This window comes from Hypanus sabinus, chromosome 4 (assembly GCF_030144855.1).
Source record: "Hypanus sabinus isolate sHypSab1 chromosome 4, sHypSab1.hap1, whole genome shotgun sequence".
NCBI lineage: Eukaryota > Metazoa > Chordata > Chondrichthyes > Myliobatiformes > Dasyatidae > Hypanus > Hypanus sabinus.
In genome coordinates this window covers 85,898,656-85,914,530 of record NC_082709.1, presented here as the reverse complement: position 1 = coordinate 85,914,530, position 15,875 = coordinate 85,898,656, and the positions used below count along the sequence as shown (strand labels likewise).

At 42.3% G+C, this 15,875-nt stretch overlaps 1 protein-coding gene across 4 annotated transcripts in view; it reads right to left on the bottom strand.

Annotated features, from left to right (window-relative positions):
• cfap65 (cilia and flagella associated protein 65) overlaps nucleotides 1-15,875 on the bottom strand; it is a 210,152-nt gene that overhangs the window by 24,761 nt on the left and 169,516 nt on the right. For all 4 annotated transcript variants that reach the window (XM_059967610.1, XM_059967611.1, XM_059967612.1 and 1 more), the window contains exons 24-27: nucleotides 10,000-10,158; nucleotides 7,634-7,777; nucleotides 6,286-6,402; nucleotides 204-341 (exon numbers count right to left, since the gene is read on the bottom strand). In XM_059967610.1, coding sequence (XP_059823593.1) covers nucleotides 204-341; nucleotides 6,286-6,402; nucleotides 7,634-7,777; nucleotides 10,000-10,158 — 558 coding nt within the window. The remainder of the gene's footprint in view (nucleotides 1-203; nucleotides 342-6,285; nucleotides 6,403-7,633; nucleotides 7,778-9,999; nucleotides 10,159-15,875) is intronic.

Genomic DNA, 15,875 nt, shown 5'->3' with positions numbered 1-15,875 from the left:
TTCTTCTCCAAGTCACAAACTATCTTGACAAAAATAGTTCCTTCAACACCACTTTGTCAAAATCCTGGTCCACATAACCCAACAGCCCATTGGGTGTAGCTTCACTTTCTTTTACCAAGGCTGGTCGTCAGATAATTAGAGAAGAACAATGAATACTGGTCTATCTTGTACATGATTGAATGTACAAATGAGTCTGTAGGCACCTGTCTTTGGAAAGTCAAGTTTGCATTTTCCTGTAGGCTCTGTTCTGTGATGGTGAATTCCACTTGTTGGCGATCCTTTTCTTTTTCCCATCCCTGGAGTTCCTTCTGGTACTGTGCTACTTGTCGCTTAGAATAAACCTAACAGACGAGTGTGTTAGTTACAAACTGACAGATTTACAACATGATTCATATTCTACGACTCTGTAACTCATGTTCTCTGTATTATTTTTTTTATTTGCACAATTTGGCTTCTTTTGCACATTGTCTGTCAGTCTTTATTCATGTGTAGTTTTTCATAAATTTCATTGTAGTTCTTAATTTTCCTGTGATCGCCTACTAGAAAATGAATATCAAAGTACGTATATGGTGACAAATACGTACTTTGATAATAAATGTACTTTGAATTTGACAGGAACATAAATAGATCACTCAGCTCTTGTATCTGTTCTACCATGCCAGTTAGATCTATCTTCTATTTCTCTCCGTTTAAAAATAATTAATTATTTTTTACATTATTTTTATTTATTGACATGTCTAAAGTAACTTTAAATGTTTGTGCAGGAGTAGACTGGTCCAAGAGCAGTAGAAGATCTACTCCAGTATATAATTAATAATCTACTGCCTTGGCATTTTCCCCTGAATATTCCAGGTTTTATATTTGTTTACAAAAGTGAATGGAACATTCTAGGCACTCAGATATTCTCACACATTCCCCACAAAGTTTCCTCTACTTTTTCAAAATAGTACCCATGAATAGAAAATGCCCAATTTACTGCTGGAAAATGCAGCAGAGAAAGCCACCATTTGCTCAATTGTGTCTGTATTGGCTTTTTCAAAGCCCCATCCAATTAATCCCACTCCTCTCTTTCAAAAGACGTGGATGGAACATGAAAAAAATGTTTTTGGAGTGGTTATGATCTGAAACTTTTTGATTCTAAGAGTGAAAAAATACGAGTCAATCAGGGCTTTCAAAAGGAAACCGAGTAGGCACATAAGGGAAAATAATGCGCAGTCATTGAGTTATAGAGCAATATAACACCGATACAGGCCATTCGAACCAGTGATTGCATGCTGACCTGGTGGTCCACCCAGCTAGTCCCAATTTCCTGCATTTGTCCTATATCCATCCCTCCAGGCCCTCCCCACATGTACTTAACTAAATGCTTCTTAAATAACACTATTGAACCTGCCTCAACTAGTTCCTCTCGCAGCTCCTCCCATATACTTACACCCTCTGCGTGAAGAAGTTGCCACTCAGATCCCTTTTAAATTTTCCCCCTCACCCTAAACCTATGCTCCCTAGTTTTGGTCTCCCCTATCCCTTTACCATCCTCTAATAATTTTAAATATTTCTACAAGATCGTCTCTTTTTATCTTGCATTCCAATGAATAAAGATGTAGCCCAGCCAATCTCTCCCTAAAACTCAGTCCCTCTAGATCTAGCAACATCCTTGTAAATCTCTGCAGTCTCAAATTTAACCATCCTTCCTATAACAGGGTAACCAAATCTGGTCAAAGTATCTGAGTGCAGCCTCGCCAACAAGTTATACAATTACAGATCGGGTCCAGAATATTCTCAGGAGAGAGCACAGGCAACCTGGGTGTCATTGTACACCAGTCATTGAAAGTGGGCATGCAGGTACAGCAGGCGGTGAAAAAGGTGAATGGTATGTTGGCATTCATAGCAAGAGGATTCGAGTACAGGAGCAGGGAGGTTCTACTGCAGTTGTACAAGGCCTTGGTGAGACCACACCTGGAGTATTGTGTGCAGTTTTGGTCCCCTAATCTGAGGAAAGACATTCTTGCCATAGAGGGAGTGCAAAGAAGGTTCACCAGATTGATTCCTGGGATGGCAGGACTTTCATATGAAGAAAGACTGGATTGACTGGGCTTATACTCGCTGGAATTTAGAAGATTGATGGGGATCTTATTGAAACGTATAAAATTCTAAAGGGATTGGACAGGCTAGATGCAGGAAGATTGTTCCCAATGTTGGGGAAGTCCAGAATGAGGGGTCACAGTTTAAGGATAAGGGGAAGCCTTTTGGGACCGAGATAAGGAGAAACTTCTTCACACAGAGAGTGGTGAATCTGTGGAATTCTCTGCCACAGGAAACAGTTGAGGCCAGTTCATTGGCTATATTTAAGAGGGAGTTAGATATGACCCTTGTGGCTAAAGGGATCAGGGGGTATGGAGAGAAGGCAGGTACAGGGTTCTGAGTTAGATGATCAGCCATGTTCATACTGAATGGTGGTGCAGGCTCAAAGGGCCGATTGGCCTATTCCTGCACTATTTTCTATGTTTCTATGTTTCTGCAACATCATGTCCCGACTCCTATGCTCTGTGACCTGACTAATGAAACAGGGAAATGTGGGTAAACAGATTGGGAATCAGTATGAGCTTATTTCTACCATCAGGAAGAAGGGACAGGAGGTTGAACACCCACACTAACTAATTCCGAAACAGCTTCTTCCTCTCTGCCATCAGATTTCTGAATAGACTCAATATTCCTTTATATTCACATTATTCATTTTGTTACATAGTAATTTTTTGTCTTTGCACTGTACCACTGCTAAATAAACAACTCACTTCACACCACATAGGACAGTGATAAGATATTTAGATCTGATTCTGTATGAACAAACAGTTTCCTGTAATGTAATGTCCATGTGTTCCACACGTCTGTTTTAGACATAAGTAGAATTAAGCCATTCAACATATCGAGTCAGCTCTACCACTCCATCATGGCTTATTTATTATCCTCCTCAACCCCATTCTCCTGCTCTACCCATAACCATTTACTCCCTTACTAATCAAGAACCTATCATCCACCGATTTAAATATACCTTTAAATAAACATGGATAACACATCTGTCTGTGGCAATGAATTCCACAGATTTACTACCCTCTGGCTACAGAGGTATCTAAGTTATCAAACTTGGCAGCAGTTAGAAACTAACATACTCTAGGCATTGACTTGACACTGCACAGTTCATTTTACATCAAGTATAGTTTATGCTAATTGATGCTCTTTTTGTGAATGTTGCGTACCTGATGTTATGTGCCAGTGATGCTGCTGCAAGCAGACTTTTCATGGCAACCGTGCATACATGTATTTGCACATATGGCAATAAACTACATCAGTGTTTCAAGATCAGATACTGGTCCAGAAGTTGTTGAGGAGCTGGCTGATACTGGAAAACAATGCTATTTCTTATGTATATAGAGCACCTCCTACACATTAGAAGTAATAGAATCATAGAAAACCTACAGCACAATACAGGCCCTTCAGCCCACAGAGCAGTGCTGAACATGTCCTTACCTGAGAAATTACCTAGGGTTACTCATAGCCCTCTGTTTCTCTGAGCTCCATGTACCTGTCCAGGAGTCTCTTAAAAGACCCTAATATATCGGCCTACACCACCGTCGTCAGCAGCCCATTCCACACACTCACCACTCTCTGCGTAAAAAAACTTACCCCTGACATCTCCTCTGTACCTACTTCCAAGCACCTTAAAACTGTGCCATCTTGTGCTAGCCATTTCAGCCATGGGATAAACCCTCTGACTATCCACACAATCAATGCCTCTCATCATCTTGTAATTTCTATCAGGTTACCTCGCATCCTCTATCGCTCCAAGGAAAGAAGGCCGAGTTCACTCAACCTATTCTCATAAGGCATGCTCCCCAATCCAGGCAACATCCTTGTAAATCTCCTCTGCACCCTTTCTATGGTTTCCACATCCTTCCTAAAGTGAGGCGACCAGAACTGAGCACAGTCCTCCAAGTGGGGTCTGACCATGGTCCTATACAGCTGCAACATTACCTCTCAGCTCTTAAACTCAGTTCCATGACTGATGAAGGCCAATGCACCATATATCTTCTTAACCACAGAGTCAACCTGTGCAGCAGCTTTGAGTGTCCTATGGACTTGGACCCCAAGATCCCTCTGATCCTCCACATTGCCAAGAGTCTTACCATTAATACTATATTCTGCCATCATATTTGACCTACCAAAATGAACCACCTCGCACTTAACTGGGTTGAATTCCATCTGCCACTTCTCAGCACAGTTTTGCATCCTATCAATGTCCCGTTGTAACCTCTGACAGCCCTCCACACTATCCACACCTCCTCCAACCTTTGTGTCATCAGCAAATTTACTAAACCATCCCTCCACTTCTTCATCTAGGTCATTTATAAAAATCAGGAAGAGTAGATGTCCCAGAACAGATCCCTGAGGTACTCCACAGGTCACCAATCTCAGTGGAAATTATGACCCATCTACAATCACTCCTTGCCTTCTGTGGGCAAGCCAGTTCTAGATCCACAAGGCAATGTCCCCTTGGATCCCATGTCTCCTTACTTTCTCAATAAGCCTTGCATGGGGTACCTTGTCAAATGCCTTGCTGAAATCCATATACACTACATCTGCTGCTCTACGTTCATCAATGTGTCACATCCTCAAAAAATTCAATCAGGCTCATAAGGCACAACCTGACTTTCACAAAGCCATGCTGACTATTCCTAACCATATTATGCCTCTCCAAATGTTCATAAATCCTGCCTCTCAGAATCTTCTCCATCAGCTTACCAACTAAGAGAGACTGGCAATTTTACTGCTCCTTTCTTAACCTCAGGGTGTTCTAAAATGCTTTATGGACAATACTATATATTTACTGCAGTAAGTTAGAAAACATGACTGCGATTTGAGTCACATTTGACTGCAGATCCTGTAAGTCTGGATCCTGCACATTGGAGTCTCCATTCCAGGATTAGTCCCCTTTTATTACGTTGCAAGTTGCGGCATTGCCATTTGAGTGTAGCGCAACACACACAAGATGCAGGAAGAATAACAGGTCAGGCAACAAAGTGTTGTGAGGAGTGCACACACAAAATGTGGGAGGATGCAGGACTGGAGAAAAAAGGCTGAGGAGTAGATATAAAAAGTGGGGTAGGGGAGAGAGAAACACAGGTGAAACTTGAAAGGAGAGGGATGAAATGAAAAGCTGGGAAGTTGATTGGTGAAAGAGACAGAGGCCATGGAAGAAAGGAAAGGGAGGAGAAGCACCAGAGGGAGGCGATGTGTGAGTTATGGCCCAAAACGTCGATTGTACTTTTCTCTTTAGATGCTGCCTGACCTACTGAGTTCCTCCAGCATTTTGTGTGTTGCTTGGATTTCCAGCATCTGTGCATTTTCTCTTGTTTTTGAAATGTGCTCTAAGGAACCTTGTAGGTCAGCCAGAAACATCAACTGTTCATTTCCCTCCATCAACACTGCCTGATCTGCTGAGCTCCTCCAGCATTTTCTGTGTGTTGTTGCTATTTGAGTATAGCACAGTGCCACAACTTGCAATGTAGTCAAGAATGGTTAATCCTAATATGGAGACTCCAATATGCAGGATTAAGAGAGGGTTGTGGACTCAGCCAGCTCCATTACAAGCACAAGCCAAGCCTCCCCCCTATCAAAGACACCTTCAAAAAGCAATTTCTGAAGAAGGCAATGTCACCATCCAGGACATGCCCTCTTCTCATTACTACAATTAGACAAGAGGTACAGGAGTCCGAAGAGCCAGAGTCGATGTTGGAGGAACAGATTTCTGAATGGTCCATGAACTCATGAACACTATCTCACTATTCCTTTTTTGCACTATTGACTTATTTGTTTTTATAACTAATATAATTTTTCAGTTTTGCACTGTACTGCTGCAACAAAACAACAAATTTCATGACATATGTATGTAATGATAATAATCCTGATTCTGATTCCGATTTTCAGTGACATCAGGCTTTGAATTCCCCTGCTCTTTATCAATACAATAGCCTGAGATCTTTTTAAGTATACCTTAGCAACCGTGAACCACCAGTTTGTTAACTCAGTTAGAAGTCAGCACTGCCAACAGTGGGGCACTCCCTCAGTTTGGCATTGGGATGGCTGTTTCTGGAAAGAAATTCAAATCTACAGTAACAGCCAGGCGCACTCCAGAGACAATCAAGTACAACTCCTGAGAAAGGCAATGCTGAACATATCACTCCTCTGGCTGGGGCTTAGTTTCCAAACTCTTATGAAAGAAAACATTACCTCACAAATAAGATCCAGGTCGTAGAAGCAAGGAGTTTTATGTGCCCTCAGTGTGACAATGCAATGTGTGCTGTCCCCAGGATGAAGCATTCCAGAAACAGGAACAATACTTAATACCTATTAAAAGAACAGGTAAAAATTAGTAGACTGTGCAGTCACAGCATAATTCACTCCAAGGCTGCCAGTTGTACAACTGGAGTCATAGAACTCAAGAGCAAAACAACACAGAAAACAGACCCTTCAGCCCAACTTGTCTATTTCCTCCGAGATGCCTAACTGAGCCAGTTCTATTTGCTTTATATTTGGCTTGTATCCATCTAAACCCATTCCTATCCTTGCAACTGTCTTTTGGATATTGTAATTGTACTTGTCTTTACCACTGCTTCTGGCAGCTTGTTCCATTCATCCCCTGTGTGAAAAATTTGCCCCCCTCAGATGTTCTATATCATAATTGCTCAGGCGATAATTCTGGAACTACCACAGAACTGTATGTACTTTGCAACCACTATACAACACTTATCAGAAAAATAAAGCATCACTGCCCAGGTAGAAAGTGTTTAAACCTTGTTGCCTCAGTAAAGCAGCCAGCATTATGGAAGTCCCCACCCACCTCAGACATTCTCTTTTCTCCCTTCTTCTACTGGACAAAAGATACAAAAGCCTGAAAGCATGTACCACCGGGATCAAGAACAGCTTCTGTTATAAGACCACTGAGTAGTCCCTTATCATAGTGACTCTTGACCCCACAATCTACCTCGTCATGGCCCTCCACTTTCTCTGTAACAGTAGCACTACATTCTGCATCTTGTTACTGCTTTTCCCTTACTTTTTTTTAGAGATACAGTGGAGAACAGGTCCTTCCAGCCCAATGAACCACATCACCCAACAAACTACCTATTTTAAACCATGGTCTAATCACAGGACAATTTACAATGACAAATTAACCCACTAACTGTCACACCTTTGGACTGTGGGAGAAAATGGTAGCACCTAGAGGAAACACACATACACACAGGAGGGATGCACCGACTCCTTACAGATGGCGGCAGAATTAAACTCTGAACTCTGATGTGCCACACTGTAATAGCATCAAGCCAACTCCTACACTACAGTAGCACTCCAACTACGTTCTACCTCACTGTACTGACTGATGTGATGAAATGAATTTTATGGGTGGCATGCAAAACACACATTTTTCATTGCACATCGGTACATGTGACGATCATAAACTAATTACTAATATGTAGCTATTAAATATAATAAATAGAATAAAGACAAAGCCAGATTTTACTGCTCCCCATTTTTGTTGGATTATCCCGTACACTGGGCAAATTGGTAGAATGTTTACCTCATTAACGTGCACTGATGTTGAATGCCAGCTGTAAGTGATGTCTTCTGTCTGAGAAACGTTGCACAGGAAGATGATGCGGCTACTTTTTGTGAAGACAGGAACATTTCCAAGAGAAATGCGCTCTTCCGACAAAAACATTAGCTACAAGGAATTCCAAGATATTAAGAAATATCTTTTGCTTACAGTGGTGCAGAAATTCTCCAGTACACTAGCCAGTGACTGTTCTTTATAAATATTAACAAACATTAAAAATTAACTCAAGTTCATGAAACGTCATTGAAAACTACAGCACAGAAACAGGCCCTTCAGCCCATCTAGTCCAAGCCAGCCTGGTCTTCTGCTTAGTTCCATCTACCTGCACCCAGACCATAGCACTCCATACCATAAAAAGAAATTATTAATCATGTACCATGGGGTGGCATGGTAGCGTAGTGGTTAGCATAATACTATTACAGCCACAGTGACCTGGGTTCAGTTCCCACAGTTTATACAGTTTTTCATAATTTTCCTGTAATTGCTGTAAATGCTTGCAGCACAGCAGTGTAGCAGTTAGTGCAATGCTATTACAGCATCAGCAACCCAGTTACAATTCTGCTGCTGTCTGTAAGAAGTTTGTACAACCTACCCATGTTCCTGTGGCTTTCTTCCAAGTGCTCCTGTTCCCCCCCCCCCCCCAATCATTCAAAGACATTAGTCACATGGTCACATGGGGCCAGACAGGCCTGTTACTGTGCTGTAGCTCTGCATTAAAAAATAATTACATTACACTTAAATTTAAATTACAATGAGGAGCTAAAAGGCCACAGAGAAAAGTGCTAAATTGAATGATGTTATTTATAAATCTTTGTACCAACTCATTTGCTGAGGAATTGCAATCAAATTCTGTGCAATCACAACCAAAATTCCACAAATGTTACCTTTTGCAGAAGCTAAAGTCATTGATGAACAACCATTGATTGATAGACCTAGGACAGAGCCCCAGGGAAGCAATTTAGACAACTATCTCGTGTTTCTGAAGACATTACTAAGAAGGCACCCCAGTGTCTTTCCTTTCTTAGGAAGTTAAGGAGGTCTGGCTTGCCAACAAATACTTGAACAAACTCTACATGTGTACCATTGAAATGTCCTGACTGCTTGTGTCATGATCCGTATGGCAACTCGAAAGCACAGGAATGCAAGAAACTGCAGAGAATAGTAGACCCAGCCCAATACACCAGGGGTACATACTTCCCACATCATAGTATCTACAGGTGGCAATGCCTAAAGAAGGCAAAGATCCCCACCGTGCCATGCCATCTCCTCACAGCTACCTTTGGGACAGAGGTACAGAAGCCTGAGGTCCCAAACGCTCAGGTTCAAGAACAGCTACTTCCCTTTAACCATTTGTTTCTTGAACCAACCGACACAGCCCTACTCACTACGGTTTAGCAAGACTATGATCACTTTGCTCTAAAATGGACTGTTCATTTGTTCAAATTCTGTTCCTTCTTGTCAAAATTGTGTACAATGTAGGTTTAATATGTTTTTTCTCATGACGTTATGTGTCTGTGCTGCTGCTGCAAGTAAGATTTTCATTGCACTGTGAATATAAATAACTGCAGAGGACAAAAAACTTGACTTTGACCTTGATTAATTTTGCAGTCTGAATTAGGTGCCTAGTTCAATGCCAGATAGTCCACTGGTATTATACTTCTTATGTTTCTACATAGTGAGAGTGCTACAGCTGAGTGGCTTGGAACACCATTTAGAGAGCACTTGAAAATCAATCACAGTGGATTTGAAGTTAAACACAGTATCAAGTAGGTAAGGGAAGGACAGCGGATTTCCTCTGAAAGGCATTAGTGAATCAGGTGTTCAACCTTATTGAAAACAAATTTAATTCTTTAGTTTTAAAAAGCACTATTTCACTATTTCAAATTCTTATCTGAGTGTAAACTCCACAGATGCCAAGATGGAATTTAAGATTCAGATGTATTTGTCACACATATATCAAAACATACAGCGAAATGCATCATTTGTGTTAACAAATAACACACCTAAGGACTGCTGGAACAGCCAGCTAGTGTCACCACGCATTCCAACAACAACATAGCATGTCTACAACGTTCAGCAGAACTGCACAGAACACAACAAGCCTCATTCTTCACTCCCATCCACATGCACACGCAGTCCAGGACAGGCCTCCATTCTTAGCCTCCAGGTTTAGGCCTGCAGACACCAGGCTTCAACAACCCCCTCCCCCACACAGTGGATTTACAGATGAATTTGAATGGGGTGGGGATGTAGATTGTTAGTCCAGGCCTTCATTTTCACTCTTGTAACAAGTTAACCACCGCACTACAACTATCCAGTGTGTGTCTCACCTGCCCAAGGACTGGTGCCCGTTGTACACCTGGGGCCCCAAAGTAAGAAGATGGATCATTAAAAGAAGCACAGGCACCCAGAATGCGTTTGTCATACCCAATACCCGTGAATGTCACCAAGGCAGAGTCTCCATTCAGGATGTGGATAGGAATATTCACCTGAAGGACAGTAGCAACCAGAAACACAATTAGTTAGAAGAAATACAAAATCACAAAATATACAGTCCTTAATTCACAGAGGGAGCATAACGTGAAACTCTGAGAGGCATGTTAGCATAGTGGTTAGCATAATGCTATTACAGTGCCAGCGATCAGAAGATCAGGGTCCAATTCCTGCCTCTGCTGGTAAGCAGTCTGTATGGTCTCCCCATGACCATTTGGGTTTCCTCAAGGTGCTCCAGTTTCCTCCCATATTCCTAGGACATACAGTGGTGAACTACCTATACCTGTCTGGACACGCCCCCCCCCCCCCCCCCCCGCTGACTGCTCCTGCGCCTCCTCCCACAGACCGTGGCTCCTCCCACGGACTCCGGTATAAAGGCAATTGGGGACACCACCCCGGCCTCAGTCTCCAGGATGCAGTGTGGTGGTCAATTGCTGCTTGTTCTTTCTTCCAGCCAATAAAAGCCTATATCTCGCCTCACGTCTCTGAGAGTTATTGATGGTGCATCAATTTTATTGGCTGGAAGAAACTCGGCGCTTGACTCATCAGGTCACTGTCGCCGCATCGCTAAGCGATGTCTTGCGTAGACAGTGTTCACCGGCCACAGTTACTGTCTTTTGAGCGCGTCCAGTGCCCCTTGGTCGGTCGGTAGGTCCCTGATAAGGAGAATACTTTCGGACTTACTCTAGATAGTAATATTTTGTACATTGTAGCAGTCTCAGTCACTGGAATCTGTTCCAAGTATGATTGGAAGCATGCAAGCCAGAGTTCAAAGGCAAGAGCTGCTTCTGAGTCTTGAGGATCAAGGTCTAATTTTTCCGGATGTAAAATACTTTCCATGTTTTAAAACTTCCAGCCAATAAAATTGATGCACCATGTGAGGAGCAATAAATACTCCCCGCTGGTTGAGAGGGTTCACCTTCTACATGCAAACCCCCAGTATGCCTACGTGGTCTTACCTGATGGGCGGGAGGACACGGTCTCCATCCGCGACCTGGCGCCCGCAGGAGCAGCGGACCACTACCCCGAACACTCCACGGTAACTATGAACCCTGTACCCAAGGTGACACCGCGCACACCGAGCCCTACACAGACTCCTCATGACACTCCTATACCGGGCGTCTTGCACACACATGAGGGATCACTGACGCCTAGTGGGCTGACACCTCCAGTTAGGCTGGAACCAGCACAAGCACTGTCTCCAGTGCAATCACCACCAGCACCTGTGCAATCACAGCCGGTGCTACGTAGATCACAGCGACAGATTCGACCACCTGATAGACTTAACCTGTAAGTATACTTGTAAGAAACTTCACCCCATGGGGACTCTCTTTTAAAACAAAGGGGGGGGGTGAATGTGGTGAACTACCTGTACCTGTCTGGACACGCCCCCCCCCCCCCACTGACTGCCCCTGTGGCTCCTCCCACAGACCGTGGCTCCTCCCACGGACCCCGGTATAAAGGCGATTGGAGACACCGCCCTGGCCTCAGTCTCCAGGATGCAGTGTGGTGGTCAATTGCTGCTTGTTCTTTCTTCCAGCCAATAAAAGCCTATATCTCGCCTCACATCTCCAATTGTTATTGATGGTGCATCACATACATGTTATGTTTAGTAAGTTGTGGGTAAGCTATGTTAGCTCCGGAAGCATGGCAACACTTGTGGGGTCCCCTGAGCACATCACAAACAATGACACAAATGATGCATTTCACTGTTATGTTTCAATGTTTCAGTGTACATATGTCAAACAAAGCTAATTCACAGATTAATATTAAAGATTTCTTTAACCTCCTGTTAGAGTGGGCCGCAGCAGTTAATTTGTATTAATATTCTATTAGAATACTGCTTAATTCAAGACACACATGACAATTCAGGCCCAAAACATTTTTTCTCCTCCTTGGCTGCTGCCTGACTTGCTGAGTTCCTCCAGTATTTTGTGTGTATTGACAATTGAAATTTTTCCTTAAAATTTATTATTTCTTTAAGCCATATTTTCTATGATAATAATCCTGCGAGATGTTCTGGGCCAAGTCATGTGATAAAGGTACTCTATAAATGCAAGTTATAGAGTCATAGAGAAATACAGCATTGAAACCTCCAAACACCTATTTACATGAACCCTGCATTAATCTCATTTTTTAATTTTCCCAACCCTCTCTGTAACTCTCCCAAATTTTACCATCCAACTTCCCAGTAGGGATAATTTAAAGAAACTAATTAATCTACCAATTTGTACATAGATATGGGAGGAAACTGGAGCACTGGGGAAAATCCATGTGACTACGGGGAGAATGTACAAAGCCCACACAGGAAGCACAGCTCATCAGGATTAAACTCGAGACCATAAGACACAGGAGCAGAATTAGGCCATTCAGCTCATTGGGTCCGTTCCATCATTCTATCATGGGTGATTTATTATCCCTCTCAACCCATTCTCCTGCAGTCTCACTGAAAACTTCGATACCTTTTCTAATCAATAACCTATCAACTTCTGCTTTAAATATACCCAATCATTTGGCCTCCACCACTATCCGTAGCAATGAGTTACACAGATTTATCTCCATCTGGCTCATGAAATTCCTCCTCATCTCTGTTCTAAAGGGATGTCTTTTTTATTCTGAAACTATGCTTTCTGGTCCTAGACTCACCCACAAATGGGAACATCTTCTCTACTTTCACTCTATCTAGGCCTTTCAATATTCAGCAATTTGCAATGAGATTCCTCCCCATCCTCCTAAACTCCTCGAGGACAGACCCAGAGCCATCAAACACTTCGCAAACATTAACCCTTCCATTACTGGGTTCATTCTCATAAACTTCCTCTGGACGCTCTTCTACATCAACACATCTTTTTTTAGATATGGGGCCCACAACTACTCACAATATTCCAAGTGCAGTCTGACGAATGCTTCATCAAGCCTCAGCATTTCATCATTGCTTTTACATTCCAGCCCTCTCAAACTGAAAGCTACAATTGCATGTGCATTCTTTACTACCAACTCAACCTGCAGGTTAACCTTGAGGGAATCATACACCAGGACTCCCGAGTCACTTTGCACCACTGATTTAGAAAACAGTCTGCACCTTTATTCCTTTTACGGAAGTACATGGCACTTCCCTACAGTGCCTTTCATCTGCTACTTCTTTGCCCACTCTCCTAATCTGTCTAATTCCTTTTGCAGACTCTCTGCTTCCTCTACACTTTCTGAACCCCTCTACTGCATCACTGGGTCTCTGTACTGGCTGTACTTAGTTACTATACTAGCTGCTCTGTGTTGAAGTCACAGTAGGTGATGTGCAAATGGAATGATTGCAGCTCTTCCTATTCTGACCACATTTGCTATAATTTTCACACTGAGCTGAACAGCTCGGAGCGTCAGAGTTCAGAATTCAATTTCAACACCATCTGTAAGAAGTTTGCACATTCTCCCCATGCAGTGCATGGGTTTCCCTGGATAACCTAGTTCCTCCCACAAATCAAAGGCGTATCAGCGAGTAGATTAATTGGTCATTGTAAGTTGTCCTGTGATTAGTCTAGGGTTAAATAGGTGGGTTGCAGGGCTGCACAACTTGTTGGCTCGGAAGGGCCTGTTCCATACCGGATCTTTAAATAACAAATAATTAATTAAAAGGAAGCCTTAGAGGTGGGCACAATTACAAGAGTTAAAAGAAATTAAGCCAAATATATGGAATGGCCCAGAGCTCAGAGACTGGACTGACACCAACTTACTGCCCTCTACTGTGCCTATTGTCTTGTTTATTATTTATTGTAATGCTTGCACTGTTTTGTGGACTTTATGCAGTCCTGGGTAGGTCTGTAGTCTAGTGTAGTTTTTTTCTGTGTTGTTTTTACGTAGTTCAGTGTAGTTTTTGTACTGTTTCATGTAGCACACAATCCTGAAAAACGTTGTCTCATTTTTACTGTGTACTGTACCAGCTGTTATGGTCGAAATAACAATAAAAAGTGACTTGACTTGACTTGGAAAGGTTAAGAGGGATATAGACCAAACGCTGGCAATGAATCTAGCCTGCTTCTGTGTTATATAACTCCAACATTCAATGATTTTCAGAAAGCTCGATTAATTTTTCTTTTGGTGTCTCTTTTCTCTTCAAGAGAACTAATTTGAGTACCTCAAGGTCCTTCTCAAGGTTTTGATCTTTGCTTTAATCTAACTGCCTGTTGGTCATTAGTTACATACCACACTAATGTTTCACTTTGAGTTGTATAAAATCATGAGGGGTATAGAAGAGAAGATCAAATACCAGAGAATAATAACAAGAGATTTTGCAGATGTTGGAAATCCAGAGTAACACACACAAATTGCTGAAGGAACTCAACAGGTCAGGCAGCATCTATGGAGAGGACTAAATGGTCGATGTTTCAATCCAAGTCCTGATGATGAGTCTCAACCTGAAATGTCAATTGATTATTACTCTATAAATGCTGCCTGACCTCCTGAATGCCCAAGAAGACTTAATGGGCTGAATGGCTTAATTCTGCTCCTACTCATGGCTTTAATATTGACCTATAGTGCTGTCTAAATAGACTTTGCATGCTGTCCCTGTGTCAATGTGGATTTCCTTTAGTGCTCCAGTTTCCCCCCACATTTCTGTGTACATTGGTAGGTTAATTGACTATATGTCTGTAAAGCAACTGCAAGTAAGTTTTTCATTGCGCCTGTATATACATGTACTTGTGCAGTTAAAGAAAAAGATATAAAGATTAGCTTTATTTGTCACATGTACACCAAAATATATAATGAAATACGTTGTTTGCATTATCATTTGCGATGTGCTAAGGGCAGCCCACAAGTGTCACGACACTTCTGGTGTCAACATAGCATGCCCACAACGCTAACCTGTACCTCTTTGGAATGTGGAGGAAAACAGAACACCCAGAGGAAACCCACACAGTCAATCTCTTTACAGAGAGCAGTGGCGATCGAACGCTGATCAGTGATTGCTGGTGCTGTAAAGTGTTTGCACAAACCGCTAAGCCACCTGTGCCATACTCAAAGTGAATGCACTCAGCCTTTTTCCCAGGGTTGGGGATTCAGAAACTAGGAAATAAAAGGAAAAAGATTTAAGAGGAATATTTCTTTTACACAGACCATGGCAGGAATGTGGAATCAGCTACCAAAGGAAGTGGTTGAGACAAGAACAATAACAACTTTTATAAGAGAGTTGGCCAGGTACATGAATTGTAAAGAGTTAGGTTGTATTGTAGATAAAACACTGGCTAATGTGACAAGCTTGAATGGAGCATCTTACTTGGCATGGACCATTTGGGCTTAAGGGTCTCTTTCCATGCTATAATACTCTATAACTCTATAAACGTATCATTCCCATGGGCAGCTTAGGTTAAAATCAAACCTCCTATGTGCCATCTTTTCGTTCAACTCTTCATCTCTGCTATCATCCTCAAATAATTTTTTTCACTTCTGACTTTTCTGCTAGTCACAAGTCATGCTCTGTTTATTTACATACTTTAGGAAAAAATGCAAAACGGCTCCAGCCTCAATCCAGCGTTCAGCTTTCAAAAAATATTCATCAAATTCTGGTTTTGGTCTTGAGTGAGGGGAAATGCAGTCGTAAATGTATAAACACGGGCTGCTGTGGCAAGCCTCACATCAGAAGCACTTATCAGACATTCAGCCACAGGCCAGAGGTCCCGGAGGAGGTGGGGAGGGAGGGCACAATAACTTCTGCAACCTA